This window comes from Rhinatrema bivittatum, chromosome 1 (genome assembly GCF_901001135.1).
Source record: "Rhinatrema bivittatum chromosome 1, aRhiBiv1.1, whole genome shotgun sequence".
Lineage (NCBI taxonomy): Eukaryota > Metazoa > Chordata > Amphibia > Gymnophiona > Rhinatrematidae > Rhinatrema > Rhinatrema bivittatum.
The window spans coordinates 785,044,424-785,072,042 of NC_042615.1; the positions used below are offsets into that span (position 1 = coordinate 785,044,424).

At 46.2% G+C, this 27,619-nt stretch overlaps 1 protein-coding gene across 1 annotated transcript in view; it reads left to right on the forward strand.

The window, feature by feature from the left end:
* SMAD2 (SMAD family member 2) overlaps positions 1 to 27,619 on the forward strand; it is a 267,476-nt gene that overhangs the window by 188,677 nt on the left and 51,180 nt on the right. Inside the window, 1 exon segment of the mRNA XM_029580444.1 lies at positions 21,908 to 22,045. Coding sequence (XP_029436304.1) covers positions 21,908 to 22,045 — 138 coding nt within the window.

Sequence of the window (27,619 nt, forward strand, 5' to 3'; positions counted from 1 at the left end):
CTATAGTTCAGAACACCAAGTTTAAAACCCTAGTTCTAGCTTTCAAACCCTAAATGAATTTGCAATACTCTACTCAAGCTAATAGCTAAACTCTTATACAATGCTTTATAAAAGTCTTTACACTCTTGCACATAAGAACATAAGAAATTGCCATGCTGGGTCAGAGCAAGAGTCCCAAGCCCAGCATCCTGTTTCCAACAGAGGCCAAACCAGGCCACAAGAACCTGGCAATTACCCAAACACTAAGAAGGTCCCATGCCACTGATGCAATTAATAGCAGTGGCTATTCCCTAAGTAAATTTGATTAATAGCTGTTAATGGACTTCTCCTCCAAGAACTTATCCAAGCCTTTTTTTGAACCCAGCTACACTAACTGCACTAACCACATCCTCTGACAACAAAATTCCAGAGCTTTATTGTGCGTTGAGTGAAAGAATTTTCTCCGATTAATCTTAAATGTGCTACTTGCTAACTTCATGGAATGCCCCCTAGTCCTTCTATTATTCGAAAGTGTAAATAACCGATTCACATCTACTCGTTTAAGACCTCTCATGATCTTAAAGACCTCTATCATATCCCCCCTCAGCACATTAAAATAGATTTCACTGATCAACTGCAACATACTCTACATTTTAATTGTAAGAACAATTATAGAAATATTCCAAAGGTAATTTAAAAGTAAAAATCCACAGTCTTGATTGCATTGTAAAGTGCAATCAGTTTGAACAGTTTGGTACCACTAGGACACTACCACATTCATGCCATTCCTCCAAACTCAGTAGCCAGGGGTTAAGGAAACTGCTGTGGACGGTAACTGTGAGGCCTAAGTTTACTTTAAAAGAACTACCGATGTCTGACTGAGATTTGGGAATGTGTTAAATAATTTCAAGATTGCTTTATAAACATGACCTGTATAGGAGGGTGGCAAGAAGGAAGCTACTGCTAAAGAAAAGCCATATGATGTGCTGCATAGCATTTGCAAAGATACACTTAAGGACACTGCATGCATATGGGAGAAAATTTTGTATTATGAGATCAAAGTGAAACTTTTTGTTGTCCATGCTAAGCAATGTTTGATGTAAAACTAACACAGCATATTACCCTTACACCATACCTGCTGTAAAATGTGGTGGTGGTAGCATGTTGTGGGGATATTTTGCAGTAGTTGGGAAAGCAAGGCTTATGAAGATTGTACCATCTTTTTCTCAAAGTGCAGGCAAATACTGGAGGAAAACCTGTTCCAATCTTCTATAGACTCCGGAGTAGGCAGTTTAAACTTTTCAGCAGGGAATGAACCTAAGCACAAAAGAAAAATAACAATGGAGTAACTCATCAAGAAAGTGAACGACCTCAGTGAACCAATGTGAGCCCAGACCAAGATCCAATAGAAAATCTGTGGCAATTTGTGAAGACTGCAGTTAGACAATACCCAGCCAACTTGAAAGAACTTGAGCTCTCTGCTAAGAAGAATGGGCAAAAACTACACTGTATTGCTGTGCAATGTTGGTACACCACTTATCCTAAACAACTCATGGCTGCTGTTGCTGCAGAAGGGGCTTCCATCATGTACTGAGTCAAGGGGTATGAGACTTGTGCAAGTAATACTTTTTTTTTTTTAAATTCTTAATTATTTTTGGAATATTTCTATAATTACACTTTCAGCATGAAAGAACAGAGTTATTTCCAGAAACGGAGTAAAAGCTGATGTCAGGATATATAGCTCTGTCCCAGCATCAGATCACCTGAATTCTCCATCTTCAGTACATGGTGGATTTGCATTTCCCTATCGGAGATTGCCTGTAGTGGTAAAAAAAAAAAAAAAAGTTATTGCACTGCTTGTACACCTGAGGTGACACCAATGAGTTCCTCCCTCAGTTGAGGGCTTTTAGCCTTTTTCAGGTGTGGACTTAAAGGGAGACTTGACGGTGAAGTCTTTGGCGCCCATCCCCAATAGCCAGAGACCTGGTTGTACTCTCAGCTAGATCCAAGTGAGCTCAGGTAAAAAAAAGTAAAAGTATATGAATATGAGCAGAAGGTAGAGAGTAGGGAGGTTTTTATTCCCCTATTCCTTTCTTATTGGGTCCTCTTCCCTTGGCATGAGTGGTTGCAGTCTTCTTTCTTCCCTCTCACTTCTCTGGGGAGTTTAGTGAGATATGGTAGTAGTGCAGGCATGGTAGATTGAGAAGCCTCTGGCTAGGCCCCGCTCCCAGGCTTGAGTTTCGAGTTGTGTGGTAGGCTGCGACAGCATACTTTGCATGCGCTTGTTTGTGCGCATAATTGCTGCGTGGTGGTGTGATTATAGATACGCACATGCGTGCCTACTGTTGTGCACAAGGTCGCGGCATATATGCACAATCTATATTTTGGTGCACCTACCTGAGCGAATATTGAGTATCTGTCTGAACATGCGCTGAATGCCTATCTGAGTGCGTACGGAATACATGCTAAGCGCAGACTTGGATGCATACTAAGCGCCTACCTGAGTTCTTGCTGCCTTGAGAGCGCGCTGAGCATGTACTGGATGCCTGTTTGTGTGCTGTGACTGTGCTTGAGCAGATCACATCTTCTGCCTCTGGGAGGTCCCGGACATGGACCTCTTTGCCTCCTCCTGCAACAAGGTGAACCACTTCTGCTCCCTGTACAGGGGGGACGGAAAGATAGCCTTGGATGCTTTTGCCCACCATTGGGGCAAGGAGTTTCTGTATGAGTATCATCCACTTCCTCTGAAGACCCTCCTGAAGCTCCAGCAAGATGGGGGTCCTTGATTCTCATTGCCCCTCGCTGGCGGAGACAGGCCTGGTTCCTGCTCCTGCGGGGATGTCTGTCAGAGAAACGATCAGTCTGTGGACCTCCCCCCGGCCTGATCTTGCAAGTTCAGGGCAGACTGCGACATCCCAACCTCAGAACATTGTGTCTGTGTCTGACGGCATGGATGTTGAAAGGCTAGGTTTTTCAGCCCCTTGACCTCTGACAGCGTGTCTTGGATCCTTGTAGATTCCAGGAAACCTTCCACCAGGAAGTCTTATAACTTGAAGTGGAAGAGGTTTTCCATCTGTGAGAGTCATGGCATGGATCCATTCTCTTGTGCCACTCCAAGGTTGCTTGACTACTTGTACCTTTCGGGGGCTGGTCTGAAGACCAGCTCGGACAGAGTACACCTGAGTGCCATCAGTGCTTACCACCAGAATGTTGATGGTTCGCCAGTCTCTGTACAGCCCATAGTGGGGCGGTTTTGCAGGGTTTGTTTCAGCTGAAGTCTCCCCTGCGGCGGCCTGTTGTGTTCTGGGACCTCAATGTGGTGTTGGCTCGACTCATGCGAGAACCTTTCGAGCTACTGCACTCCTGTGATCTGAAGTACCTGACCTGGAAGGTCGTCATCTTGGTTGCGGTCACTTTGGCACGCAGGGTAAGCGACCTTCAGTCATTGGTGATGTATCTGCCCTACACAAAGTTCTTTCATGATAGGGTGGTCCTCTGTGCACACCCTAAGTTCCTGCCTAAGGTAGTGACTGCTTTTCATCTTAACCAGTCAATTATTCTGCCCACCTTTTTTCCCAGGCCTCATTTGCACCAGGGTTAACGGGTTCTCGCAGCTTGGATTACAAGAGGGCCTTAGCTTTCTACCTCGAGCAGACACCAGGCCACATCTCCTTTGACAAGACTAGATTGGGAGTTGCGGTTACCAAGCAAACACTGTCAAGGTGGCTGGCTGTTTATATTTCCTTCTGCTATGCGCAGGCGGACCTTAAGATAGGAGGCCATGTCGAGGCTCACTGTCAGAGCCATGGCTGCTTCAGTGGCCCACTTGCGAGCGGTCCCTGTGGCCGATATCTGCAAGGCTGCGGCATATTCTCTCCATACGTTCGCTGCCCATTGCTGTTTGGACAGAGATGGCAGACAGTTTCAGTCGTAATCTTTGTAATCTTTCAGCTGCAAAACACAACTTTTCCTGCCTAGTGCCCTTTTCTCAGGTTCAGGCTGTCTCCTTCTGTTCTCCATGGCACCACAGTTCCCGTTGGCACAAGGTAAGGTGCCTGTGGGTTTAATAAAGTTTGGGAGCAGCCTGGAGCTACATATTCACCCATGTGTGAGGACTATCATCCTGCTTGTCCTAGGAGAAAGCAATTATGCTTACCTGTAGCAGGTGTTCTCCCAGGATAGCAGGATGTGAGTCCTCAGGAAACCCGCCCGCCACCCCGCAAAGTTGGGTTTCTCCTAAATTTTATTTTTTTGTAATTCTGTTACAAGACTGAAGGGGGACCCCCACGTAGATACTGGCATGCTGGGCATGCTCAGTGTGCCAGTCAAAGTTTCTAGGCTTGGGAGGGTATGCAAGAAAAAGCATAACGATGCCTGGGAAAACTCGGCTGGAGACTATTAAGCAGAGTTGCTTACCTGTAACAGGTGTTCTCCTAGGACAGCAGGATGTTAGTTCTCATACATGGATGAGATCACCAGATGGAGCCCAGCATGGAAAACTTGTCAAAGTTTCTAGAAATTTGACTGCCTCATTAAGCATGCCACGTGTTTCACGTGGGTCCCTTCAGTCTTGCTTTTTTCTTGAAGCCTCTCATTGCAGTTTGCCTCAGATCTCCTGCTTAGGTCTTTGTTTGCGGTTTCTGGAAGCAGGATCATTCATTGTGGAGTCTCGAGGTATTATACTTTTTTCTCTAACCCACTATTTTCACCTAGGTAGGTTTTTCAACCATTTTAAAGCTTTTGTTTGTGCCGGGTCAGCATGCTGTCCATGCCTAGTGGGCATCTATTACTACTGAGTTTTATTTTGCGACCCTTTCTTTTCCGTTGAACATGTCTAACAGGTTCCAGTGATGCCTCCAGGTGCTGGAGTCATGTCTATCACTGATCCTCATGATAGTTGTGACTTGTGTGTCATGAGGGCAGAACAATAACCAGAATAGAATTGATGGAGAAACACTTCAGGCACCGGAAGTCCAATTCACAGGTATCAACATTGAAGGATCTCTGATTTGCATCAGAGAAGCTGTCTGTTCCCTTGGTGCAGAGGGCCAGTAGGGAACCCTGAGACTGGCTATCATCATCTGACTCTTCCTGATCGATAACAGTGTTGGGTTCTGCCTTTTAAACACAGCACTCATGGAATTCTGATGGTGGTTATTGAGAGAATTCGTCAAAGCATCAGTCTCCATCAATGTGCAATACTGGGAGTGGGGATAGTCTGGCAGCTACTGAGAACACCCCCCCCCCCCCCCCCCCCAGCCCTTTCTTAAACAGTCCTGTTGTAAGAGCTGATTCATGATAGCTTCCACAGTTCTGGTGTCAGCTACAGATACTCTTCTTGGTTCCATGGAGCATCTGGCCACCCCTCCATGCTTCCTAGTCTGTGTTGGTATCTGCTGTTTTCGAGGAGAAGCTAGACAGGAATATCAAGTAGGCTTTGAAGGGCACCAGGACCAGCACAGATGATCCTAGAACTGCTCCAGAGTCCTTCAGTTGCCTGGCGGCCAGGCCCTGGCACTAATACCGGTACCAATACTGATTCTCTGAGTGAGGTCAGGGGCAGTGCCCGCCACACTGATCTCCAGTGCACTGGGGAAGGAAGCTTCACAAGGGCATCCTTCCATTGGGATCCTAGCTAAAGCATCCTCTCTGAGACCTCATCCCAGGATTGGCCGCAGAGTCCTCATCCCTGGTAGATGAGAGAGGCAGAGTACAGTTGGGAGTAAGGATCAAACAGTGTCTCTGAAAAAAATTAGTCATTGGGTCTGCTTTCCAACCCACCTCTTCCTCCTCAGAGAAGGAAGTCACCTCATGAGGACCCCTCCTTCACAGGTTTTATCTGGAGAATGGCAGAGGCCATTCCCGTTACTTTGCAGGTGAAAGATTTATTTATTTATTTATTTATTTATTTTAAAAGGACTTCGTCCATGCACATCCAAAAATGTTCACAGTGGAGAACAAGAAAGCATGCATACGTAATATAAAACATTAAACAAAGAAGTCAATCACGTCGAAAGTTTACATACTATGGGTCACTGGAGAGGTCATGTCAAATGAAACTAGAGCTAAAATGAGCATCTTCCAATTTATGGAGCCACATAAAAAGTTCATGCCATTCCCAGTCCCCAAAATCCTTCAGGATATGGGAGAACTGTGACTTTCATCAATAAGAAGGTGGACACGGTTTACCTCGTTCGAAAAGTTCCAGGATTCGAAGCCAGACAGCTACCATACCAACCTGTGATGGTCAAATCCACTCAAGAGAACCAAGCGGCAGAAGACTCATTCTCCAAGGACAAGTAGGTTGGTAGTCCTCACACATGGGTAATATCAGTTGCCAAAGTTTCTAGCATGCCTTATACGACGCATCCACATGGGGTCCATTTCAGTCTCTCTTCCATGTAGCTGTGAGCCTCGAGGTTGATTGAACTCTTAAAAATTTTAGCTTTTTGGCCTAGTGGGAAAACTTTTTTCGTGACTTTTTTTTTTTTTTTCTCTTTTCCATCGCCAGGTCCCTCTCGGTGCCTTCCCATAGTGTCCCCAGTCAGGGTTTTCGACGTCTTTGTGTAAGCTTACTTTTGTGGTTGCTATCCCCCGTGGAGGCGGTGCCTCTGCCTACTGGTTGATGTCCGCCACTTTCGTTTTGTCCTTCGGCCCTTTTGTTTTGCTTAGTCATGGCCTTGTCCAGTTTTCACCAATGCCCACAGTGCCCATGGAACATGTCTATCACCAATCCGCATGGTCTGCCTCCTCTGCCTGGGGGCATTGCATGATGTCCAGATTTGCCACTTGTGTGACCAGATGACCTCAAAAGGACATCTGCTTCGACTTGACAAGATGGATCATCTCTTCGGGTCAAAGAAGTCTGATCCATCGATTATTGGCATCTAAGGATCTTGGAACCACACCAATGGACTCCACGCCATTGTCTGCAGTACTGTCATTCAGTCTGCTGCCAGTGGATAGGGTTGCTGGAGACCCAACCGTTGTCTATTTCCTCCGGGCCGAGGATGCAGGGTTCGTCCTCTTCGACTTCTGCACCGGGGAAACACCGGGTCAAGCATCAAGGAAAGCCTAAAGCTTGCGAGAAGAGACCATCCTTTGTCAGTGCTGGGAGTCTGTGGTGGTCTCCACCAGTTCTGGTGCCAGTTGCCGATTTCTCCCCCCCCCCCCCTTCCTCACGGGTCCCAAGATCTGGCCACCCTTACTTTCTCCCAGTTGGTGTTGGCATCAGCTGTTTGAGGAGGAACTGGAGCATAGAGTCCATCTGGCAGTGGAACAGGCACTGCAGGGCCTCTGTCCTGTGGCATAGACGGCATCTGACCCGGTGCTGCCTATCCTCATATACTTCAGGAGACGTTCAGTGTTCTCATTGGTGCATTGCCAACCCATCTGGCACCGGTTCTTGAGACATCATTGGTGCCCGGTAGAGCACTGAGACTTCCTCTTACAGATACAGTGGTCATTGCTGGTTCCTCCAAGGAGGAAGCGCCACGAAGGGCGGCAGAGGCCTGTAGCCGCTCCATCCAGTTCTGCCAGTGCCTGCACCTCTGTACGAACTCCAAGCACCTTGTGCCCCATCCCTTGTAGTATACAGTGAAGATGAGGATCCTGATGACCCCTAGGGATGATCAGACTAAGTCCTCCAAGGACTCCGATGGTCTCCTGTCAGACCCTTCTTCTCCAGATGAATGAAGTCCCCGCCTGAGGACTTGATCTTCATAGGGTTTGTGAGCATGATGGCAGAGGCCATCCCATTTCAACTTTTGACAGAGGATGTCAGGCACAAAATGCTTGAGATCATCCAGTTCATGGAGCCTCTTAAGGAGGTCACGCTAGTCCGGATATATGAGATACTTGAGTTGCTGTTGAGGGTATGCTGTTAAAGTGGACAGGGGCTACCTCATCCAGAAGACTGCTGGATTTGATAATTGTCAACTGCCTCACGAGTCTGCAGTGATCAAATTCGCTCTCAAGAGGGCCAAGCACCCTCAGACCCATCCCCTCTGCCCCCAGAGAAGGACCATAGAGTGGATACTTTTGGGGGAATGGTAATCCAAGGCACCATGCTTATTGCCCTCATGGCTGCCTACCAGCTCTACATGAGCCAGGACTCACGGGACATCTTAGGAGTAGGTGCAGGAGGTGACTGAGCAACTGCCTCAACAGAAGCAAGACATCCCCAAGTTACTGGTGCAAAAGAGTGTGGAAAACACGAAGTCCGTGCAACCTACAATGTTTTTGAAATGGCATCGAGAGTCTCTGCAGCGGAAATCAGCACCTGCAGAATGGCATGGCTGCAGGCCTCTGATCCCTGATTGGAGGTACAGGAATAACTTGCTGATGTGCCATGACTGGAGAGAATCTCTTTGGAGATGGGGTGAGGAATGCTGTGGCCAACATCAGGACCACAGAGTCCCTCCCAACAACTCTCCACCAGTTCTCCGGACCAGTCATCCTCATCTAGGAGGCTATTGAGACCAGGTCCAAGGAAGTCTTTCTTTCGCCAGAGGAAGTACTATCCTCTGCCTCCTTGCTCCTGTCAACAGCAGGGCTCCCACAGCCATCCCAGGCAGCAGCCTCTGTCAACTCTGGGGACGATGTTTTGACTAGGCCGTAGGGAGTATACGCCAGTTGCCTGTACCTGGGACGATGGACGCTAAGGTTGGGGGCAGGCTGCAGTTGTTTGCAAACTAGTGGTCAAGTGTAACCTCTGACCAGTGGGTTCTGGCCATCGTCCACCAAGGGTGCCAATTGAATTTATTTGGTGTCCCATCAAATTGCCTTCTGAACCCATACTTGGGGGCTGGTAGTGCTTCAGGAGGTAGTACAAGTGGAGCTATCCTCCCTCTTATCAGCCAGAGTGTTGTACCACCAAGGCAAAGAGGGTGGGTATTTCTACTCCAGATACATCCTGATTCCAGAGAGAACAGGAGGACTCCATCCTATCCTAGACCTAAGGGCCTTAAACAAGTTTCTAAAAAGAGAAGTTCAAGATGGTTTCCCTAGGCACCTTGATCCCCATTTTGCAAAAAGTGGACTTGCTATGCACCCTCAATCTAAAGGCTGCCTTCACTCATCAAGATCTTTCCAGGTTACAGGAAGTATCTTCAATTTGTGGTGGGAACACAGCACTTCCAGTACTACGTGTTGCTGTTCAGGCTCGTGTCCACCCCACGAGTCTTCATAAAATGCCTCGCCATGGTGGCAGCGCACATATACAGACTGGCACTGCATGTCTTCCCATATCTGGACAATTGGCTGGTCAAGAACATGTCTCAGGTAGGGGCGGTCTGTTCCTTGCACTTGACTATTCGGATGTTGGAGTCACTAGGGTTCGTTCTCAACTACTCAACATCCCATCTCAGCCAGTCACGGCTCAGGCCAAGGCCTTTCTGCCCTGCCAGAGGGCTGTCGCCATGGCAACCATTGTGGTGCAGATTCAGCAGAGCCAGAAGTTGGCCTGGCACACATTGATGCTGTTGAACCATATGGCTGCAACTGTCCATGTTAATCCCTTGGCACATTTACACATGCACAGAGCCCAGTAGACCCTGAAGTCACAGTGGCGCCAGGCCACTCAAAGCCTCCAGGATTGCAGCCAAGTCATCCCGTCTCTGTGAGATTCTTTGTCCTGGTGGCATCTAGTTTCCAATCTGGAACAGGGGATCTTGTTTAGGAGTCTCCCCACTCAAATTGTCCCAAGCAAGGATGCACCTACCCTGGTCTTTGGTCCGCTCAGGAACGTTCTTATCAAATCAACTTCCTAGAGCATTGGGAGCTCATGTATGTACTATGGGCTTTCAGAGATTGGCTGGCCATCAAAGCTGTCCTGATCCAGACTGACAACCAGGTAGCAATGTGGTATGTCAGCAAGCAGGGAGGTACGGGATCGTACCTCCTGTCAGGAAGCAGTCCAGATCTGGTCGTGGGCCCTGTCAACGGGATGATGCTGAGGGCCACATACCTGGCTGGCGGACAGGCTGAGTTGAGCCTTTAGACCCCATGAGTGGTGTCTGGACCAGGGGATAATGAATTGGATATTCCACTTCAGGGGGAGCCCAGACGTAAATCTGTTCACATCCTCCTGCAACAGTAAGGTGTCTCGATTTCTGCTCCCTGTACAGATCAGACTGTAAACCAACGTCGGATGCCCTTGCCCGACATTGGGGCAAGGGTCTTCTGCATGCATATCCTCCTATTCCCATAGTGGCGAAGACTCTTAAATCTTTGAGGACAGAGGAATTATGATCCTCATAGCCCCTCATTAACAGACAGGTCTCATTTCCACTCCTAAGGGAGTTATCCATCCGGAAACCAATCAGTCTGGTGGACTTCCACAGATCGCTTTACGCAGGATTGGTGGAGGTTGTGGCATCCCAACCTCCAGGCCCTGTCGCTCAGTTTGAATGTTGAGAGGTTAATGTTGCAACTACTCAATCTCTGAGGATTAGTCTCTTGTCCTAGTGACTTCGAGAGAGCCTTCCACTAGTAAGTCCTATGGACTAAAGTGGAGTAAGTTTTCTGTGTAGTGTGAGCAGAAGGCCTTTGATACGTTCTCCTGCCCCACAAAAAAACTGCTTGATTACCTCCTACACCTTTTGGAGGCTGGCTTGAAAACAAACTCCATTAGGATCCATCTGAGTGCAATTGGCACATACCATGGTGTAGATGGTACGCCCATCTCTGTACAGCCTATAGTTGTACGTTTCATGCAGTGCCTGCTTCAGTTGAAGCCTCCTGCTGTGTCTTAGGACCTCAGTGTGGTGTTAACTCAGCAGTTGAAAGCTGCTTTTGGGCCGCTGTGTCCCGTGACCTGAATTACCTGACCTGGCAGGTCATATTTTTGATGGTGGCTTCTTCAGCATGCAGGATCAGCGAGCTCCAGGCCTTAGTGACTTGTCCACCTTATACTAAATTTTATGACATTGTGGTCTTGTGCCCGAAGTTCCTGCTTAAGGTGGTGACTGATTTCCATCTTAACCAGTCAATCGTCCTGCCAATATTCTTTCCTAGGCCCCCTTTGCACAAAGGTGAATGAGCACTGCATAATTTGGACTGCAAGCAAGCCTTTGCTGATTATCTGAAGCAAACAGAAGCCCATAGACAGTCCACCCAACTTTTTATTTCTTTTGATAAGAATAGGTTGGGCGTTGCCATTGCCAAACAGACAATATCCAGTTGACTAGCAGATTGCATCTCCTTCTGTTATGCCCAGGCAGGACTGCATCTTGAGGGTCATGTCAAGGCTAATTCTGTCAGAGCAGTTCCTGTGGAGGAGATCTGCAAGGCTGCAATGTGGAGTTCTCTCCACACATTCACATCACATTACTGTCTGGTTAAGAATGGCCAACTCAACAGTAGGTTTGGTCAGTCTGACCTTTGGAACCTGTTTGAGGTGTAGAATCCAACTCTCCCAACCTAAGGCCCGTTGTTTGGGTTCAGGCTGTCTCTCCCTCTGTTACCAACAGCACTGGTGGTGGTGTGCCCATTGGCACCTGTTTAGGTGTCTGTTGGTTCCCTTTTCTGTTGGGGAACAGTCTGTAGCTAGGAATTCACCCATGTGTGAGGACTACCATCCTGCTTGTCCTTGGAGAAAACAGTTACTTACCTGAAATAGGTGTTCTCAGAGGACAGTATGTTAATCCTCATGAAACCTGCCGCCGCCCCCCCCCCCCCCCCCCCCAATGGAGTTGGGTTTCTCCTAATTTTTATGAACAATTTATGTGAATCGTTGTGATCTTCTGTTGGAACGGCGATATATAAAAAGCATAAATGAATAAATACAATTTTCATCGTAATGCTATGTTACGAGACTGAAGAGGGACCCCGCGTGGATGGGTGGTATAGGGCATGCTCATTGTGCCTAGTCTATTGTAGAAACTTTGACACGTTTTCCGCATCTGTCACCCATGTGAGAACTAACATGGCAATGGCAACGCCCAACCTATTCTTATCAAAAGAAATGTTACCTACTAACACCATAACCCTACCACCTTCCCGTACCAACACCCCCTCCACTGGACCTACTCCCACACCCGCTAAAGACTTACAAACCCTACACCTAACCTCTAGCACATAATATGACACATAGCTCTACCGTTCCCATTTTCTCACCCCAATACTTATTTACTACATGCTTATACAGTCTTGTATATAACCTATGTATATGTCAATAATATAACCTATGTAAATTTACCAATGTATATAGATGTCAATAATATAACCTATGTATACGTCAATAATCTCTCGACCCCTGTACATATTACTCCTCTTGTACCTGTTTTCACCCTCCCCCCGCCCCCTCCCCTGTCTCGACCACCCCTACCCCTCTTTCCACAAGTTAGCTAGTTCTTGCTCTGTTTCTGAGCTTTTGTTAAACACTGTTCCTTGTAAAGGCTTTGCCTATATATCCATTGTTGTAAGTTATCTGTAAACCGGCACGATGTGCAAACGGTTGCCGGTATATAAAATTAAATAAATAAAATAAATAACATCCTGCTGTCTTTGGAGAGCACCTGTTACAGGTAAGCAACTGCTTTCTCTGAGGTCAGTAAGACATCTGTCCTCACGAAACCTGCCTGCCTTCCCTTGGCTTCAGTTGTAGTTGCTAAGGTAAAAGACTGGAGGAGACACCTTATGGACACATGTTAGCTGCAAGACCATGTTCAGAGACAGTCAAAGTTCTAGAAATTTTGACTAAATTTCCATGGTGAGCTCTATTGGGTAATGTCACCCAGGTGTAAGGACTGACATCCTGCTGTCCTCTGTGAGAACACCTGTTACAGGAAAGCAATTCTGCTCTCTGCCACTGAACATCAGAATAGCAATTAGTCTGCTAGTCTTTAGAAGACTACTGAATTCATGGCTTTTCAAAACTGCCTTCTCAACATAAGGTGCGTGATGCCTACCCTGTTACTGGTCTCCTAAACTTGAAACATTGGCAATGTACCATAGAAACTAGGAATGTGCAGAAGAAAAAATTTCGTTTCAGTTCAATTTTTTTTCGTTGGGATCCCAATTTGTTTCATTAGTTTCATAGCAAAAAAAAACAACCCAATTCATTTATTAGTTTCATTTGTTTTTCGCTTGCCATTAAAGTCAATGGGGGAAGTATTTGCAGCCTATTTTTGGCTGCAGAATTGGGGTTTTCTTATCAATTCGGATGAAACTTCTGGGGAGCAATCATCAGAATGGGAAAAGAGCTCCAAGGTACTTAGACTGTGGCAAAGTGGCACCAAAGTGGCATGAATAGCCTAAGGCACCATAAAGGGGCAAAGGAGTACCAGGAGTAGCAAGAGTGCTTTAAGAGAGGTGCAAAGCAGCAGCGAGAGTGTCAAAAACACCCCACAGCTTCAAAAGAGAGTACCGATAACAGTTGCATGAACCCTCAAAGGCAGCACGAGAGGCAAAGTGGCATCAACATCCTACAGCACAATGAAGGGGGAACATAGCAAGCAGAAAGGGTGTCAGAAAAAACCACAAGGCACCAATAAAGGGACAAAGCAGCAGAAAGACTAGCATCAACACACTGAGGAACCATGATAGATCAAGAACACCACAAGGAGTAGTCGTCTGGTGTATGGCAGCAAGGCAGAGTGGCAGAAAGTTGATAGGGGCAAGACAGGCTGGCAGAGTGGCGGCTCCGTTGGAGTCTAGTGAGCTCTCGCTGGTCTTTGAAAATCTGGGGGAAAATAACAGATATACAAATGAGAACTTTGAAGGTCAAAGTGGAGAGGGGCTCCATGTGAACAGCAGTTCAACATGGGTCAGCGGTCCTAAGATAGGTGAACCCCGGACAGAACGCGGAAGGGGAGCCGGCGCCACCTCCTTTTCCTCATTGACTACGACCTCAGATCAGACGTGGCAACCTGCTGAATTGACAGAAGAGCACCATGAGGAAGATGAACTTGTTCCAGCTCTTCGTCATTCAGTTGATTACTGCTGCCATACTGCGCGGGGCGAGAAACGGCTGGACCTGAAACTCTTAGTGGTGGATCACTCGGCCTTGTAGTGATGTAAGGGCTGGACGGACAGGCACAGTGGTTGAGGTCAGGTATATGTGCTGGAGCATTTGAGGCAGTTGGAGCTGCTGCAAGGCTTTAAATTGCTTTTATTCATCTTGCCATTCACAGGGAAAATCTGGAAACCCAAGCAAAGGCATGTTTATTTTCAAAAACACTAGCATTTCCATCAACTCTTGTGCCAGCCTTGAGCGGTGAGGGCTCATGATAACCCCCGAAATTGAAAATACACGTTCATTGGGCACATTGGTTGGTGGAAATGACAGATATCGCTGAGCCACTTTGTCTAGGTGTGGCCAGACAGTGGACTTGGTGCCCAATATGCCAGAGGATCTGTCTCCATGTCCTGTGGGCTCTGTGAGATACTGTCACTGACATTTGTGCGGGTGTCTCATTTGCTTGGGTGGGCTAAGAGTCCTTGCTAGCTGCTTTCGCTCTAGCCTGTGCCAGAAGAGATTTTTTAGGGACAACATGGCTTTGGTGTACTGAAGTGGAGGAGGAAGTACTAACTGTTGCTGACAGTGCTGCTCTTGCTTGGGCTTGCACTACTCTCTGAAGTGCCCGCTGTTTCCTCCTCTGCTTTATGCCTAATCTATCTCTGCCTATGGCGCTCCTCTTCACAGACCTTTTCCTAACAGCAGGTTCTTCACAAATGTGAGACAATCAGACTGTAGAGAGAGTTTCCCTTTCACACGGGGATCACAGACTGTGGCGAGCATGTATGTGTGGTGTTTTGTTAAAGGTCCTAATCTCTCTTGCACCTGCTTCTGCAAAATGTCCAGACAACACAGCACCTCTGCTGTCATTCCCTCTTCCTGTTTAAAGCTCTCAATTTTCCTCCAGAATATTAACTATAGGGATGACGTCAGCCAAGGTGGCACTTCTGGAACTCAGCTCCCCCGTGGCATCCTTGAAGGGCTGCAGGATTTTTACCAGCTGACTCATGACTAACCAATCATGATGCCCTAGGGGACTCTGCACACCTATGTCCATTTCCACAGAAAGTTCATGAAGAGGTGTCTGCTGCTCCACTAACCTCTGCAGCCTCATATAGGTGGAATTCCACCGGTGCCAATGTCTTGAATGAGACACTTGTGAGGCATTCCCAAATCAGTCTGCTTTTGTCAGAGAACCTGCCCTGCCTTCACACATATGTGGAAGAACCCTGCTATGTTCCTGCACTTGAATATTAACGTATGCAGGTATTCATTCTCTTGGTGCTTGGTCTCCAACCCCAGAGCTGACCACTACCAGGTGCAGAGTGTGTGCAAAACATTGTATGTTCTGAAAGCCCCCATTGGATATTGCCTTTACCATGTTTGCACCATTGTCTGTGACAAAGAACCCTGCCTGAAGATTCCTATCTCTCGGGTCTAGCTGCCAGCCCACCAGAATCTGTCTGCATGCTAGATTATTGGCTGAGTTATGGGCCTTGTCCGTCAGGTGGGTGTGCAGTAAAGCCCACCTGTGCCCTGATACTTGTTCACTAATAGAGCTGCTGCCTGCCCCTGCCTCAGCCAGGTCCCACCTGTGTGCTGTCAGGGAGAGGTAAGAGTGTGAAGCATTCATGGCAGTCCAGATATCGCAGGTGAAATGCACACTCCCCTCTGCCTTAGCTAGCAGCGCTTGGATGCGACTACGATGCTGGTTGTACAGGCTGGGGATGACTTTTCTGCTAATTGTGGTTCTGGAGGGGACTTTGTAATTTGGAGCTAAGGCCTGCAGCAAACGCTTGAAACCCACATTTTCCACTCCCTACAGGGGCTGATCATTAAGGGCAATCATTTCCCCAATGCTCCTGGTTACAACTTTTGAGGCTGCCTGCCTCCTTCCCCAGGATAGCACTACCGAACACTACCCCATTTCCTCCATGATGGGTTGTCGCTTCTGACGCATGGCAGGGGGCTGCTGGCCTGCCACCTGACTGCTAGGAAGGGGCTGATGGCATGGGATTACTGCTCATTTTCAATCACTTTACGCTGCCTGGAAAAAAGGGTCCCCTGACTGGTCTTGCCACCATCCCCAGATGTCAATACTGTTGAGTGTTGCTTCTGCATATGATGCATCATTCCAGAATTAGATGTCCCACTTGCTTGCCTCTGCTAATATCCTTGGCACAGTAACTACACTGAGCAAAACGTGGGTCCTCCCTCACTTTAAAGTGGCTCCAGATCACAGATTTATTTTGTGATCCCTTCTCTATAGCCTTCAGGGTGGATGCTGGCATTGGAGAAGCAATCACAAACACAGAAGCAACCTCCTCTTGTAAAATCACTCAAATGCAAACAAAAAAAGAGAGGGAAATAGAATATAATCCTATTACCACAAATTGATTCAAGACAAGAGACAATATCATCAGCACATGCTCAAAGAATTGTAATCTGCTGTCTCTCGCCCGCAATGGGCCACAGGCAGTTTTCAGCCTTCTGGGCAATTCTCATATAATCATTTATTGTCTCTTGCTCCAGCCATTCCAAAATTTTTTTCTTTTTTTAAAAGTGCTAGAATTTAAAGCATCTACTAATACAAAATGTATGAAAACCTAATAACTATTATTAAAATCGAATACTTAGCCAAACTGATGATCACTCAAAAATCCAAATTGAAAACTTTCAAACTCTCACCCAACATGGGCAATGTTTAGACTAAAACAGTCTTCTTCAGGGGAAATCCTTTTTCATAATAATGGCAAAATATTCTCAGATCCCGACAATACTGAATGTCTCTCAAAAGATCTCAACATGGAGACTCTGAGTAAATTCTAGCCCTTTAAAAAAAAAAAAGAAAAAAAATATTTTTTTGAATGGTTGGAGCAAGAGACAATAAATGATTATATGAGAATTGCCCAGAAGGCTGAAAACTGCCTGCGGCCCATTGCGGGCGAGAGACAGCAGTTTATAATTCTTTGAGCATGTGCTGATGATATTGTCTCTTGTCTTGAATCAATTTGTGGTAATAGGATTATGTTCTATTTCCCTCTCTTTTTTTGCTTATATTAGAGAAGCAATGCCAGAGGCATCAGTCACACTCTGTGCCTGCGCTGACTGCTCTTCCTCCTCATCATCAGTTTCCTCTTTCTCCTCCAGCACTGAAGTGGAGGCTAAGACAGAACTAACTAATCTTCCTAAACCTTCTTCAGCTATTAATTCTTCCATTCTGATGAAGGGAATTCCCATACAAGATAATTCTTCATCTGAATCAGAAGCAAACACTGACTGCACTACATAGTCAGTGCTAACTAGAGTCTGCTGTCGCACTGCTGCTTTTGGGTCTAGCTCCTTTTGTCTTGGATGGCTCAGCCTCCCCTTCCCTCACCTCCAAAACAGGGTCAGAAACAGGTGGTGGCATTGCATCATGTTTAAATTTAAGTTGTTTTCTGGATGGAACGGCCTGCCCCTCCAGAGTTTTTAGATTGGAACAGGTCCCTTTTTAACTTTAATGGGGGACTGCCTTTTGAAGTGCCTCCTCTGCCAGTGCCAATCACTCAACCACGTCTACCTTTCCCTGACATCATGGATTTAATCAGTGTGTAATGGTGTATGTTCCAAATAAAGCAATACTAAAACACCGTAATAGAATCGCTGAAAGTAATATTTTTGTGTAACTTGTGGATACCTCATAAACTTCACATGGGCTAATATTAAGAAGCCTCACGCTCGGGTTCTGCAGCATATTAACGTGCTGCTATGCATGTCAATTACAATGTCTTTTGACTATGCACCCACTTTTATAATCATCGGTAACCACATAGTTTACATTTTTTGCTCTTTAAATTTTCATTCTTTTTATAGTTATGCAGATAAAGCTGGACACTTATCTGAGCTAGTCTGGACAGTTTATAATAACTGCCAGAGTTAAGCTGAAGCCGTGCAGCAGTATATGCAGAGAGACAGTGACTCAAAACACCGCACTATTCCTCCACCCCTGATGAAACATGTATCGGGTTGGGTTTATGAGGTATCCACAAGTTACACAAAAATATTACTTTCAGCGATTCTATAACGGTGTTTTATTATTACTTTATCATGGATTTAATGTCACTACCTACTAGAGATTTCAATTAAAAGGATTATTTCTTTATTGGTGACCGAACACCTCTGTACCAATATATGTGAGTGTGGAAAACTACACACAGTGCAGTGCCTTGCTGTATACAACTGAGACTGCTCTGTGTGCACAAAAACTGAAACTCTAGATAAAACACTGGAAGCCTCAGCCTGACTATTCCTGCTGTGAGTCTGCAAGCCAGCAAATTCCTACAGAACTCACTGTGATGTTGCTTAAAGTTGTACAATGAATGCCCACTACCAGTCTCACTATCTCCCACCCACACCACCCAAACCCTGCCTGCAACCTACCCCAGGGGGGTAAGATCAGCAGCAAAATGCCACTGCTGGCAGCTTGTCTCACTGGGTGAGACAGACAGTCTGAGTTCAATTTAAAAAAAACAAAAAAAACTTCAGTAAAAGCCTGGTTGCCTGGCAGGTACAGCAGCAAAAAAGAACAAATATCTTCTTCAGCAATAGCAATTTGTAGCAATAGCAATTGAATAAAGATTTGAGACACTATGAGAGAGCTCAAACAGCAAACAACCTTCTCAGATAGAATCCAAGAAGAAAGTACAGTGTGGTATACTAGCTCAAGGTAGAAAATACAGCAGGAACAGCATCACAAAGCAGTGATGTTTCATTCGTGGGGGATTGCCATTCGTTTCGCGGACCCACAAATCAAACTAATAGGGACATATTTGTTGCAGATGCCACATTCGTTGAAAACTAATGCACATCCCTAATAGAAACTGCATATGAAAGCGTCTACCCTGTCCACCCTTTATCTGTACCTTTTTTATCTAATTGATTTCATTTTATATCTATTTTTCATTTTATTTCATTTATGTCCCTGTTACATGATGATCCTCTACCTTTACTTACTTTACATTTTTATCAGCTGTAACTTGCTTTGAGCTCTTCTAATGGGAAAAGTGTGAAATTAATAAACTACATTGATCTGTGATTCCTCTGAGCTGTTATTACAGGGGGCACATTTGGAAATTAGTAACTTTACTTTCTCCATTGTAACATATGTGGATACATTATGTGAAAAGTGGATTTATTTGCCAATAACGTTATAAGTGTTCTGCTATCTATTAGATAAATGAGGCTTGACCGACGTGCCACAAATGTGCAGTAGAGAGCAGCTCTACTGCGCATGTGCGGATGAGCACGTCGGTCAAAGCAGAGCATCAGCTCTTTGAAAACATGGCGGCGAGGGGCGGTAGCGGCGGCGCGCGAGGGAGGAGGGACCTCCCCCGGAGATCTTCCGTTTGTGCCATCCGAAGGGGTTGTGAATGAGCTGAGAGAGGGGGAGAGACTGAGGGGAGGGGAGGAAGTGACTGAGGGGAGGGGGAGGGAGAATAGAGGGTGAAGGGGAAGGAAATGGACCGAAAATTTTTTTTTAATGTAGCCCGTTGTTATGGGCTTAACGGCTAGTAAGGTTATAAGCTATGCCGTCCCTATGCTACTTATTGATTTACTGGCTTCAGTTTATAATGAAAGTTTTTGTTTTGTTTTTTTTTTACATAAATTTGTAATGGAAGCTAGTTTCTTGGCCTATTTTGTCATACTTGCTTTCATATGACATTTAATTTGGAGATACCATGTAATGGCAAAGAGGTTCTTGAATTGGTAGGTTTTCATATAGCATTTCATAGTGCCTTACATTTTTTCACTTTTGGTAGAAATTGTTTTATTTATGCCTTCCCCTATTTCTGAATGCCCCATCTGCCTGGGAAATTTGTCCCATTTCTTAAGAGCTGGTGGAAGTGTCTTCTATGAATATTGGCAGGCATTGTTCCTATACCATCAATTCTTTTTCCTGTTATTGTCCAAAGAAACCGAATTTGAAGCACTCATATTTTTTTTTTTGAGAAATTTACATTGGTATACTGCAGTGCAGTGACAATTTTGTCTGCAGTCTTTGAAAACCAAGAGGTTGTAATCCAGACTACAGTTTATGCTTTATCCTTCTCTCATATTACACTGACCTAATGAAGGGTGTACAATTCTCAAATGCTAGTCAGATTTATTCTACTAAAACTGTATCACCCATAGATTGTTTCTTGATTTTCTTGCTTTGTGTATAATACAACAGCCATGCCATTCATCTCAAATGATCTTCATGTATACAAGAGAAGTTTGTTCTTTATGACTTGGTGGTTAGAGGGTTATTTAAGTAATTATTGCCATATTAGATTTGCTGTCTTAAATACCTATTCTATACTATTATGCAACATTTTAGGCATCCCTGGTCAAATTGTATGTTTCAGTGAATCTTGAAATACATGGAATAAGGCACAACTTCAACATGACATCTTTCTAAAATTTTGAATACAAAATTACTACATTTTTAATGTTAAAATTTAAACTGAATATGGCATGAGGAAAAATTTGGACACCTTTCAGTTGAGTCATTACTATGTATTTTCAAAATGTGAAAAGGCCCAAAACATTTCTCATTTAAGCCTTCAGTTAGTCCAATGAAGACAATTCCACAGTTGCAAAAATACTCTGACCCTTCTAACCTCTCAGGTGGTTGTTATTCTCTCTACTCTAACATCCATTCGCTCGTCTAAGCAGCTGTCTGAGCATTTGAAAATGAAGATACTATAATTCACTCTTAGAAAGCAGAGAGGCTATAAAATATCTCTAAATGCTTCCAATTAGTAAGTTACTGTGAAAAATTAAGAAATGGAAATTATAGTATCTTGTGTAGTTGTAGTCACGGGTCAATTTTTGTTTCATCAGTCTAAAGCCCTTAGTTCCAAAAGGTTTTCAAAGTTTTGTTTTGCGTACTTTAGATGATGACTTTTGTGATGAGGTAATAGAAGAGATTTCCTTCTGACTCTCTGAATGTTGTGTAAGCTACTCTGTACTATGGGCATATCCTGCAGTGTCGGCTAAACTTTTCACTGTCATTTGCAGTGATCCATGAATTCAGTTTTGCAGATGTGATCTTTTTTCAGGGAGTTGAAACATTTTTCTTGGTCTTCCAGGTCTTGCCTTGACTTCAGCATTTCATAACAATGTTTGACAGTTGAAATTGCTAGCAGGAAGCATTTAGAGATTTTTTTTTAATAACATTTCCTTGCTTGGTAAGCATGAGTTATATTTATTTTCAAATACTTAGCAAATAGTAATTTTGCATTAATTGCAGAAATATATCATGTTTATCTTTGTATCAAGTAGAGGTTATATCTGCTTCTGTTCACTTAGATATTCATTGAAACAGATTGACCATGGGTGCTTAAACCTTTGCATACAACTGCACATTGGAACAGTAATCATCGTTGAACAAGCAAAGATGGTTTATAAATCCGCCGCAGGCCCCAAACAGTGGAACTTGCTTCCTCCTGAACGCAGGCTGATTCATTGCCCTACCACATTCAAGAAGAGACTCAAGACATGGCTATTCGTTCAAGCTTTCCCATAATGTTCTTGAGTCATCCGCAGCCTCCACCGTCACAGATTATAGCTGCCACAGACTGCCACAGACTTTAACTACCCTTGACTTTAGCATATATTCTCTCAACCACAGTAGCCTCTCCCCACCATCCATTACTTAATTCCCTCCCATTGTAGCCTTACCCTTTTATCCAATTCATTGTATGGCTTACATGTTACATTGTTGCTCTTCCCTACATTGTTGCTCTTCCCAGTCATGTTCACATTGTTCTCTTCCCAGTTATGTTCTCCAAGTTGTTCACATCCTTGTTTATTGTAAAACATATTTTTCAGTATGTGCTACTTGTAATGTAAACCGGAATGATAAGTAACCCTGTTACTTGAATTTCGTTATAAAAAAATAAAAAATAAATGTGATAGTTTCATGAATCCCTTGTGTTTTAGGTAGAGGAGTGCGTCTGTACTATATTGGTGGAGAAGTTTTTGCTGAATGCTTAAGCGACAGCGCCATTTTTGTCCAGAGCCCCAACTGTAACCAGAGATATGGTTGGCATCCTGCTACTGTATGTAAAATTCCACCTGGTAAGTTCAACAAATATATCCCTGTGTACTTGGATGCATGTTAATTGGCTCTATTTTTACCTCTGTATCACTGGGAGCCCTGTAGCAGTTTCTTGTTTACTCCCCTCTTTTAGATTCTGTTCAGTATTTGTTTGTTTGGATCTTTTGGTCTGTTTCCATTGTTTGATATTGACCTGCCTTGACTGCTCTCCGTGTATCTAAATTCTTTCCTGCTTTTTATCTGTTGGCCTTAAAACTTGCCTGTATCTTCAACAGCTGCATCCTAGTATCTTTTCAAGATGTTCCACATGTATAGATTTTGTTTGCTTAGGGTCCCATTGTGGTGGTGCTGGATACAAGATCTACCAGAAGACATTCTTAGGGGCACACCTACCAGGATAAGTTTCAAGCTGGTTTGAAACTGAAAAAGTTATTCTAGAGGAAGCTCTTAACAGTATGATCTGGTTCTGTTTTTGAAGCTCTCAGCTTTTAAAGCAGCTTGAAATGATTGAGCCAGTAGTACTTAGTTCTGTTGTAAGAAACTGGGGAAAGGGGGTGTGGAATTTGAAGGATTTCTTGGCACTATAGTATCTGTGTGGATGTATTGAAACATTTTGGCTGAGGCCTCTGTATAGATCTTTTCCATTAATGTACCATCCTGAAACCAATCTTTTGAACCATACCTCCTAATACTGGTGGTAAAAGCATGGCCTGGAATGTAGCCATGTACAGAGCAGGGATTTCTCTTGCTTGGCTGAATAGGTGTCTTCATGGATACCTTGGATGTATCCTGTCTTCATCCTGTAAATTTCAGAGCTCACATTTGGTAGTATTCCCCATTCTCCCAGGACAAGCAGGATAGTAGTCCTCACAGATGGGTGACATCAGAGCCCTATCTCGGAACAACTTTTGTCAAAGTTTCTAGAACTTTGACTGGCACACTGAGCATGCCCAGCATGCCACCAACCCCGTGGCCACATGGGGTCCCCCTTAGTCTCTTTTTTTCCGTGCAGTGGTTGCCTTGCGGTTAGTGGAGCTCTGTGAGAATTTTCTTTCCTCCCACTATTCCTCACAGAATAATTTGAAGTTTTCTTCAAGTTTTTACCCACTCCAGGGTCCCCCGTCGTGCACAAATTCCTTCGGCTTCCGATAAATTCATCTCGCGCTTTTGCAGTCTGTTTCTGGCTGGCGAATGGCCACCAACCGTATGCCACCGGTTTTGGGAAGTGCCTGGAGTGTCCGTGGACTGTCCATAACGACCCACACATCTGTGTCCTGTCTCAGGCCTTCCCATGATATCTGTCGGTGTCCCAGCTGTGCTCAGATGACCCCCAAAGGCCGGTGCACCTGCCTGCACAAGATGGAGCACTTTGATTCTAAGCATTCTGCTCCATTGACTCCTGTGCTGGGTGCATCAAGTCATGGGGATCAAACTGACTCGGGACCTTCCCCATCGAAGCCCCACCGAGCAGCCCAAGTGTGGGAGACCACCCCTCACTGGCATCTAGTCAATCGAAGGCTTCGGCATAGTCATCCTCTGCGCCAGAGAAGGACCGGGCCGAGCATGGTGGGAAGCATAGACACCAGCACAGAAGGTAGTCACCGTCCGGTGCCGGCACAGACATTTTAGGGGCATCTGTCTTGGCCGAACTCCATCCAAAGAGTCCCCGAGGAGAGGAGGTCCCATCCTCTAGACCTGTGAGCCCAGGGCGTTCCTCACAGGTCTAGAGGAGGATGCCAGGCATTGAGCCTCCACATCCGCCCCCCCTCTCCGTGGACGCTCCGGTGACGCCCATCGTGCCTTCTACTCCAGGGTCGGTTTTCTCCGCACCCTTGTTCCGTGTGGTCTAACAGGCAGTGCATAATGCCCTTCAGGGCCGGCCCCCGAATCGTTACCTCTCCTGAAAAGGCTGGACGTGCTGCTCTGTGCCTTGCCAACTGGCATCCAGAAAGCAGAAACCAGTCCCCTTTGGCCGCACCGTCCAAACCACCTGTGGGAGGTCGTCTCTGCCACTTCAACAATTGGTTCCCAATTACCACTTACCAATGAGTATTGTCCATCATGGCATACGATTATCGCCTGAGTCTCCTCACTGTTCCTCCAGACTCACTGCCCTCCCCAGCGTGTGGAGCCTTGTAGAACACGCAATGACCCTCTAGTTAGAACTCTCGGCCGTGCTCCAGTTCAGAGCCGTGGAATCTGTTCCCAGGGCTCAGCGGAGACTAGGGTTCTATTCCCAGTATTTTCTTATCCCAAAGAGAACAGGTGGCCTCTGTCCCATCCTCTATCTTCGAGCCTTAAACAGGTTCCTTCGCATAAAACAGTTCAGAATGGTATCCCTGGGCACTCTACTTCTGCTTCTGAATCAAGGAGAATGGCTCTGCTATCTGGATCTACAGGATGCTTACGCGCACATTGCGATTTTTTCCACCTCATCGCAAATATCTACGCTTCGTCGTAGGCTGCCGACACTTCCAGTACAGGGTTCTCCCCTTTGGGCTAACCTCCACGCCCCGTGTCTCCACAAAGTGCCTGGCAGTGGTGAGAGCACAGTTACGCCGGAACGGGGTACATGTGTTCCCATATCTGGACAATTGGTTCATCAAGAGTTCGTCAAGCGGCGCTCTTCAGTCCCTCAACATGACGTTAAGCCTCCTCCAGTCACTGGGTTTCCTCGTGAACTACCCGAAATCCAAGCTGACACCGTCCCAGCGACCGACCTTCATCGGAGCAGACTGGACACCACGGTGGCCAAGGTGTTCCTTCCCAATGAACACATAGCCACCCTGACCGGGCTGGCCACATTCATCCATTGCCGATGGATGGCCTCTACCTACCTGCTCCTGAAGTTGGTGGGCTACATGGCATCGTCTGTGCATGTCACCCTAATGGCCCGCCTAGCCATGAGGGTCACACAATGGACCCTGCGGTCTCAGTGGCATCAAGCCACTCAAACTCTCTGCAATGATCCAGATAACCAACCCACTCCAGCTTTCCCTCGCCTGGTGGGAGCAGGAATCCAACTTGAGCAAGGGACTTCCCTTTCAGCCACGGCTGCTCAGGTAACCTTGACCACAGACGCCTCCAACCTAGACTGGGGAGCCCATGTCAACGGCCAACAAAACAAGGGCTATGGTTGAGAGCCGAGGTGGCCTGCTAGATAAACTTCTTGGAACTCCGGGCAATTCAGTATGCCTTCTACGCATTCCAGGATTACCTGTCCAACAAGGCCATCTTGATCCAGATGGACAACTAGGTAGCCATGTGATACATGAACAAACGGGGGCACAGGCTTTTATCTCCTCTGCCAAGAGGCAGTGCAGATTTGGGCCTGGGCCCTGTCGCGTTCCATGCTCCTGCGGGCCATCTACCTGGCGGGCACCGAGAATGTAGTAGCAGACAGACTCAGCCAGACGTTCCAGCCCCACGAGTGGTCCCTGAACCCCTGTGTAGCGGACAGGATCTTCCGCCAGTGGGGTCAGCCGGACGTAGATCTTTTAGCGTCCTCGCAGAACCACAAGGTAGGCAGATTCTGCTCCCTGCACAGGAACCGAACGAGACCAGCCGTGGATACCTTCACCTGCTCCTGAAGCGGGAGCCTCCTATATGCATACCTTCCGATTCCGCTAATAGGCAAGACTCTCGTGAAGCTACAGCAGGACCATGGCTCCATGATCCTCATAGCCCTGCATTGGCCGCGTCAGGTCTGGTTTCCCATTCTCTGCAACCTCTGTCCAGGAGCCCATTCGCCTGGGCACCTCGCCTGACATCATCACGCAGGATCAAGGCAGACTGCGCCACCCAAACCTCCGGTCACTGTCCTTAACAGCGTGGATGTTAAAAGGCTAATTCTACGATCCTTCAACCTTTCTGATTATATCTTGCAAATCCTCGTAGCTTCGCGGAAGCCTTCCACGCGAAAGTCATACAGTGCAAAGTAGAGGAGGTTCTCGTCCTGGTGTACGCATGAGGGTCTTGACCCTTTCTCTTGCCCCACTCTTAAGCTTTTGGACTACCTTTGGTGCCTCTCGAAGTCTGGTCTACAGACTACCTCAATCCGGGTACATCTGAGTGCCATCAGCGCCTACCACCATGGAGTGGACGACACTCCAGTATCGGTGCAACCCTTAGTGCGGCACTTCATGAGAGGCTTACTACAACTGAAGCCTCCACTACGTCCCCCTGTTTTGGCCTGGGACCTCAACATATAATGCTGCCTTGGCTCCTGCGAGTTCAAACACCTCACCTGGAAGGTTATCTTCCTAGTGGCAGTTACTTCTGCTCGTAGAGTCAGTGAGCTGCAGGCCTTGGTGACCTATACGCCTTACACGAGGATCTTCCACGACAGGTTGGTGTTGCGCACTCACCCTAAGTTCCTGCCGAAGATAGTGACTGACTTCAACCTAAATCAGTCCATCATGTTGCCCACCTTTTTTCCAAGGCCACACACTCATCCAGGTGAGCGGGCTCTGCATACCTTGCGCTTCAAGCGTGCTCTCGCCTTTTATTTAGACTGCACTGCAGCCCTCAGGCAGTCCACCCAACTTTGTTCCTTTGACAAAAATAGACTCTGAGTTGCGGTGGGCAAGCAGACAGTCTAACTGGTTAGCAAACTATATTGCTTTCTGCTACCAGCAAGCAGGCCTTGCGCTCGAGGGATGAGTGAAAGCGCACTCAGTGAGGACAATGGCAGCGTCTGTGGCGCACTTCTGGGAAGTTCCTATTGCCAAAATCTGCAGGACCGCAACGTGGAGCTCCCTCCACACCTTCGCTGCCCATTACTGCCTGGACAAGGATGGTCGACAGGACAGCATCTTTGGCCAGTCTGTCCTTTTGTAATTTGCTTCTAGTGTAAGAACCCAACTCTTCCTTCCTAGGGCCCAGTGTGATATTCAGGCTACCTTGTTGTTGCCAACAGCACCCCAGTTGTGCTTGTTGCACATTATTGGGTGACTGTTGGTAGGGTATTCTGATAGCAGCCTGCAGCTTGCTATTCACCCTTCTGTGAGGGCTACCATCCTGCTTGTCCTGGGAGAAAGCAGAGTTGCTTATCTGTAACAGATGTTCTACCAGAACAGCAGGATGTTAGTCCTCGCGAAACCCGCCCGCCACCCCACGTAGTTGGATTTGCCTACATTTTGTTGTGTTTATTTTTCGCTCATACTTTTCTATTATAAAACAAGACTGAAGGGGCACCCTGTGTGTGGCCATGGGGTTGGTGGCATGTTCAGTGTGCCAGTCAAAGTTCTAGAAACTTTGACAAGTGTTCTGTGAAAGGGCTTCACCTAAAACATGGGAGTGATTTATGAAACAGATGTATTTTTTTGTAAAGGTTTAAACCATTTCTGTCCATTGCAGAATTAGACTTGTTCTACAACTGCTTGTGTACGCTAAATTGGATTTTTGTAATTCTGTTTACATTGGTTTAAATGTCAAATTGATAAGGGCTTAACAGATGGTTCACAATTTGATTGTGAGTTTTTACTGGTGTTTGTTCTCATAATCATAACTTCTGTTTTGAAATCCTTACATTGGTTACCTGTTGCATCACACGCAAAATACAAGGTAGCCATGATTGTTCATAAAGTATTAAA